Here is a 6,598-nt window from a genome sequence, read left to right as displayed (position 1 = left end):
CTGCTGTCTGGGGAGTAACTCTTACTTTTAAAGCACATTAAGCCATTGAGGTTGAGTGGATTTTGTTTTAGCCAGCTGTCCAAAATTTATAAATGTTTTGTTCTCATCTGCATGAATAATGTCCAGTCAAGAAACAATCACGGCATTCTTGTCTTAACATTTTAAACTTTAGGTTTGTACGACGTAGTCGTAAGAAAATTTGATGAAAAGGTCTTGCCCTGTTTTACTAACAGACACCTATAGCTAGCCAACAATCCAGCATGATAGTGGTAGCACCATACTGAGGGTCTATTTAGGTGATAGCTACCTTTGTTTTCATAAAGTGAAATGAAATTAATATAGCGCTCCCAAATACTTAAACCTGACCCAAATTATTATATATATATATACACACACACATGTAGGTTGACAGGCATCTTGGATAACGGTTTTACTTTTTGGGGTTACAATGAAACTATTCTTGAAATCTTCATGTACCCAAACATTTTTTTTTTTTCAGATTTTCTAATATGCACCCGAGTATGGGAAACTTCATTGAACCCCATATGTTTAAAGAAAACAATCCACACCATGATGCCACCACCACCATTTTCTCTGGAAGACGAGACGTCTGGAGTCGCTGCGTCTCTGCAGAGTTACCACGTGGGATGTTGGAAAATGAAATCTGAATACTTAATTACACCTCAGATGAGGGAAAACCAGGTTTTGGCATATTTTGTCAGTCCTGTGAGGTACGCGACTAATTTGCCGCAAAACTCCAAAGGACTTGAAAAATGAAAGGTTGCGGTGAGACATGCCGAAACTCCACCGTTCTGCTCGTTAATGTCGACTCCTTCGTCCCCCTCCAATGAATTCTTCAAGCTACAAATGAGCTCCGTTAAGCTCACCAACAGCACATATGCAGAGGGCCATATGTCTGCCTCCCATACCCAGCAGATGAGCGTCCCCAGCTGTCCTCTCAGCGCCCCACACACAACTTATGTTGTGATAAATGAATGAATATTAGAGCTTGCAGAAAAATAAGAGTAAAACACACACACACAAGCATTAGTCACTTTGGGAAAAAAAAAAAAAAAAGTGTTTATTTCCATCCTGACCGTTACTGGTCGAGTTTCATCTACTGCCACAACACCAATACACATCTGGAATGTTTTGTTTCTTTTTCTTCGTTCAGCATCAATAACTTATGCAAAATATTCTTTACAGCAAAAGGATAGAATCAAATATTAAAATACTGTACAGTGTTTTGCACGCAAAGTAAACGCTTTCGACGGCAACAGCATCGGTTCCCTGGAGGCAGAAATCAACACCTCTGGAGTTGATCGGTATGGCAGGTACAGTAAGAAGGGTTTAAGTAGCACATGGGGCCCAGGGGACTCTGGGAAATACAAAAATATAGAATACTGTTTGGAACACATTTAAAAAGGGGATGTGAGGGGGAGGAGGGAGGAGGAAGGTGAGGTTTGGTGCAAAAACAATCTCATGGCAACTGAGTTTAGAGCAGCAATGCGGGAACAAAACGGCGCTCGGTAAAAAAAAAAAGCTGAAGACACACGAGGCTTCACTGGTCTGCACAACGATGGCTGAAGACTTCAAATATCTAAAGATTTACACACAGGGTAGGTTTTCTTCAACTTAAAGGGCTGTACCCTGACCTGGTTTGTTTCCTAAACAACAAATTGACAGACCCACCTCACTGGTCGGCATGTAAAAATGGCACACTTTAAACCTAGAAAAAGTTCACATGAGAGGGAGATCGTTAAACATTTGGCAGGTTTACAACAGTACAAACAGCAGAACCTTGGCTTCAAGTCTAACTACATTCATCTCTCCGCCGCTGCGATTCTAGGATCTCCTACCGGCAGCACATCGCCCTGATGTATATTCAAGATTTTTACTTGTCATGAACACGCTTGTCGGTCTCGGAGCTCGAGAACGAACTGGCGGTGTGCGGATAGTTCGTCACAGCAAACATGGCAGCAGTGTGGTCGCGTTGCTGAGGCAAGGCGCCGTGTCTCAGGCGCTCGCATTGTCATCCGGACCTCGTCCCGTTTGGGAGCGGACGCGCCTCAGTCCTCCCCCCTCCTTGCTGAGGTTTCCGGTCAGAGCGGCGTCGTGCACCTGCTTCATGTTCTCCTCCACCTCGGCCTTGGCGTGTTTGAGCAGGTCAGCCTGACCCTGAGGTAAAAAAGGAGGAGAGATCGGAGGGACTGTGAAATTCTGAAGCTGGAGGCGGCAAGATGTCGCAGTAAACTTCCTACGTGACATTTTTTTTTTTTTTTTTTCCTGTAAAGTGTGGGGATGAGTGACTCACCTTCAGGATCGTGATGTTCCAGCTGAAGCTCTCCAGTGCTCGACTAACCTTGGAGCCTTTCAGCCCTTCCTTCATCGCCAGGCTTTGCAGCTTTTCATGAAACTCCATCGCTACAGAGGAAAATAAAAATAAAAAAACAAAACAAACGCAAACATTATGACTTTGGAAATATTATTATGCCAACATGGCTAGTGGGCGCAAAAAAAGGTTTACATTGGGAATTTGGAGACTGTCTAAATCTCTTGGGTCACTTTTAAAGAGCTCCCATTCTGAATAGAGCATGTGTGTCGGGATCAAAGGTGTGGACCAATTCACAACGTCCAGCGTAGCCAGACTTGGTTTTGGTGTTTCGTTTTCAACAGGCATTCAAGAAAGACGACCTACTCAAGGAAAACTTCAGGAAAAATCAACGGTAATGAGATTCTAATCAGGCCCACGTCGTTCAAAGCAATGACTCAAGTTTTTTTTTTGTTGTTTTTTTTTTTTTTTTTAAATGAAACCCTTTGAAATTACTACAGCAGGTCACTGTGCTGCATTCCAAGTCTAGCTTACACATGAACAGGTGCAGCAAGCTTCCTACTTCCACCCTGGCGCCATTTACTGCAATATATTTGGGGCTAAATGCAAGATTTACCCTCCGACTTTCCAGAAACAAACTTTAGGTATTTCATGCAGAAAGGAAGCGCAACCGTTTCCCTCAAGGTGATCTTTGTTGTGCTTAGTATGTGTGTGTGTGTATGGGCGGCACTTCGGCTTGTTTTAACTTGGCTGCAACGCCTTTGGCTTCGCTTTATGTGTAGGAATTTAAATTGAAGGATCGTGCCCTAACCATCAACATTAACAGAATAAACAAACTTCTTTTTTTCCACCCCTATTTTATTATTTGTGTGTTTAAGAGACGGCAAGGATGAGACGAGGAAATTGTCGAGGCACCTTTTTCTACTTTACTCTCACGACCGAAGATTTTTTTCAGCTAGAAATTTTTTTTTTTTCAAAAACTCTATTTTTGTAATTTAGATTCGCAGTTCAAAGGGCAAATTAAAAAGAAACGGCCACACCCTGTCTGAGCTGATGGATGCATGGTAGACTTAAAGGACTAAATGAAGCACTTGCAAGTAAAAGCCTCCAGTCATTTTTCTTTCTGACTAAATGTGACCCTGTTGTGTCTGAACTTTTGACTGTGAAGTTTCGTACTGAAATTTAACAGATTTCAACTGGTTGAAATGCAAGTAATTTAGGAGAGTTAAAATGTCTTAAAGCGTGTAAAACCGTTGCACCAAACTTCATCCGATAAATTCGGGACAAGCTTAATTTTTTTTTCTTTTTATTTAATGCGAGACAGCATGAAAACGTCTAGGGATAAATTTGCGAATCACGGTGAACTGCCGGCGCTTGTGCAAACACGGGAGCCATACAACTGTGGTGTTGAATTATTATTTCAGAAACGGCAAACAAGGATCAGCCTTTGATAAAGATGTGAGCACACAAGGATCTTTTCCAAACCCCTTTACCTGAAGGCAAAGGAAAAACAAGTCAAAACCAGGGTGAATACTTTGCAGACATCAGAGGCAGAACTAAGAAGAGATTTCACAACACTTGAGCAAAGACGAGCATGGAAATCTGAGCAACGTATGACGAAATGTGCATTAAAAAAAAACAACCCTCCAACAAGACGGGATCTCAGAGTCCAGCCTGCAGCCACTCTGAGCATGTGTGCACCAAGTTGTTTCCTTGTGTCTGGCTTCCTCTGGCCGCCCCGGGCCACCGTCCCGCTGTTACCATGGAAACCCAAAAGTGGGTTAACACAGGGCAAGGCATCACAGCGAGCCATCAGCCAGAACCTCGACGTTTAGCATGCTAAGTTGTGGGCCTCTCTCTCGCACACGCAGAGAGGAGGGTGAGCAGACTGAGGGCAAGTTCGATTCCTGACATGGTTCCTTCTCTGCACCTTAAACGTCTGCAAGCATGACCACGCGCACGCACGCACGCAGGAACGCACAAGTCCCTTCTCTACATTTTCACACCTACATAAGTTGCCTTAATAATAACCTTTACCACACAGTTGCTAGGTAACTCAAAGCAGTGTTGTTCCCTCTGCTGGCTTTCTTTCCGAGGGAGAAAAAAAAAAAAAAAAAAAAAAAAAGCACGCATACAACATCTCCAAGTCAACACACGACAACGGTTTTTTGTTTTTTTTTGCATATGCACCGGAGAAGGAAATGTTAAAAAAAAATAAATAAAAATTCTCAAATCCTGGTGTTTTTTCGTTGACGTTTGTTACACTTCCTGGTGTGGCTCAGAGGACTATGCTGTACATCGTTCAGCCAGACTGGGAGAACAGCTGATCGCCCGAGGTTGAGAAAAGGTCGACGACAAATATGGGATGGTGTGAAAAAACCGTTAGCAGATGAGGACGCCGTTTCTTGGAAACACCGAGTTTAAAAACAGACTTTCCAGCCAATTAAGATCTGCTTTTCACTTTGCCTGCAGCAGTTTAATCTCTCACTTTGCTGCTCAGGAAGCGCACAACGCACGCTCGGGCCGCACCTTCGTGTTGTCGTTTCTTAATGCTTGTTGTATTACAAATGATAATGAGTGTACACAATACTGACCATGTGCTCGTAATACAACGAAAACAACAAAAGATTCGCAAAGTACGTCGTATAGTGCACTCCCCATTGCTCCGATTGTTCGCAACAAACATTTACGAGTGTCACAAACATCCTGATGATCTCTAATCTAATCTTTTACGATTCAACCTCATCTGAAGCTGCAGCACATCTTTCCTCTCCTTCCTCCTTCTCCCCCCCTTCCGTTTCCTCTCTCTGCCCTGATGTGACTTCCAGACATCCATCTCTGCCACCAACCATCCCATGCTTCCCCTCCAAGTGACCCATATAGGCCTTCTTCCGGTGCGCACCCGCCTTTCAGACCACAGAGTGGACCTCCGCCTTGGGGATCACCTGATCACCATCTTTGCCCTTAACACACAGGAAGAGCTTTGTTCAGAACATCAGGCTCCGGGCTCCATAATCAGATGAACATACAAACAGTGGGCTGACCGCCGGCGGGCAGGAGGAGGGAGGGCTGAGCAATCGCAAACTTAAATCTGTTTACATGTGACCGCCAGCGAAATAAAGGTTTCATGCAGAGTTCAGGGTGGCAAAATGGGATCGCGGCCGTGTTGCAAAACAGTGAAAGTGTTAAAAGGAGAGAAGACGGCTCAACAAAAACCCACGAGGAGGAATGAGAGACGCTTTCTTGGACAGAAGGGTCTCCAGATTTGTTAAACATTAATCAGATCGCCTTTAGCTTTATGCAGTGGCCCGAGATGAACCCCAACTCTACAGAAATGTTTCGCTTTTTTCTTTCTTTCCCCCAAAACAAGCAACTGATCATCATTTCTGAACATCAAATACACAAAATGTGTGATATGTCCGCCCAAGGAGGATCCGACTCTTGTATGACACAGCAAAAGTCTGGCTGTTAAGAGTCAGACGCCCCAAACTGCCCTTTGTTGAAGTAAACAAAAAGCTCATGCCAGAAACCACAGACGGGCCGGATTTCAGTGACGGAGAAGCAACGATGATGCTAGTTTAAACCTGCTGCTTTCAAAAAACATGCATATAAAACCACACCAATGCAAAAGTTGTGACCTAGTAGTAACTTGCAAAAATGATTCATACCCCTTGAGGTTTTGTTCCCTTTTTTTGTGACGTTTCATTGGGGTTTTATGTAACAAGTCACCATAGTGACAGTGCAGAATCGTGAGTTTAGAGGGGAAAGGATTTAAGGCTTTTCACAAATAAAAATCTGAAAAGTGTGTGACATGCCTTTAGATTAAGCCTTACTCAGTTAATAATTCACAGAGCCACTTCTCATTGCAAATTATAATTGCAAATCATGTGGGGTCAGTTTTTGCCCGACTGTCTAACCAACTGTTCTTTGCAAAATAACCCAAATGGACAAACATCCAAGTTTTACCAAAATCTTACATTTGGACCCAAGCCTGAGTCATCTGAGGTTAAATTACAAACAGGTGAACTCAATTTACCAATTAGGTGCTATATAATGGTTTAATTAAGGGATATAAGAGTTTAGGAAGAGTCATAAAAAAAACATCCAAGATTCTTATCTTGAAAAATAAAATTGTTTGTCTCCGTTTTAGAACATTTGCTGCACGTCTTTCTCATCTCTCTCCTTCCGGTGCCCAATTACTGTAAAAAAAAAAAAAGGTTGCAAATGCCTAAAAATATCTTTTAAAAACGAAAATAATAATAATAA

The 6,598-nt window shown here is 42.8% G+C and overlaps 1 protein-coding gene across 1 annotated transcript in view; it reads right to left on the bottom strand.

Moving 5' to 3' along the window:
• Positions 1-1,051: 1,051 nt before the first annotated feature.
• Positions 1,052-6,598, bottom strand: part of LOC103472218 (inactive phospholipase C-like protein 2) — a 36,594-nt gene continuing 31,047 nt past the window's right edge. Inside the window, exons 11-12 of the mRNA XM_008421672.1 lie at positions 2,315-2,424; positions 1,052-2,178 (exon numbers count right to left, since the gene is read on the bottom strand). Of these exons, the coding sequence (XP_008419894.1) occupies positions 2,017-2,178; positions 2,315-2,424 (272 nt within the window). The 3' untranslated portion in view covers positions 1,052-2,016. The remainder of the gene's footprint in view (positions 2,179-2,314; positions 2,425-6,598) is intronic.

The sequence above is a fragment of the Poecilia reticulata genome, linkage group LG11, assembly GCF_000633615.1.
Source record: "Poecilia reticulata strain Guanapo linkage group LG11, Guppy_female_1.0+MT, whole genome shotgun sequence".
In the NCBI taxonomy this organism is placed as follows: Eukaryota; Metazoa; Chordata; class Actinopteri; order Cyprinodontiformes; family Poeciliidae; genus Poecilia; species Poecilia reticulata.
Note: the sequence above shows the minus strand (reverse complement) of the source record. Positions and strands in the feature narration are given on the sequence as shown.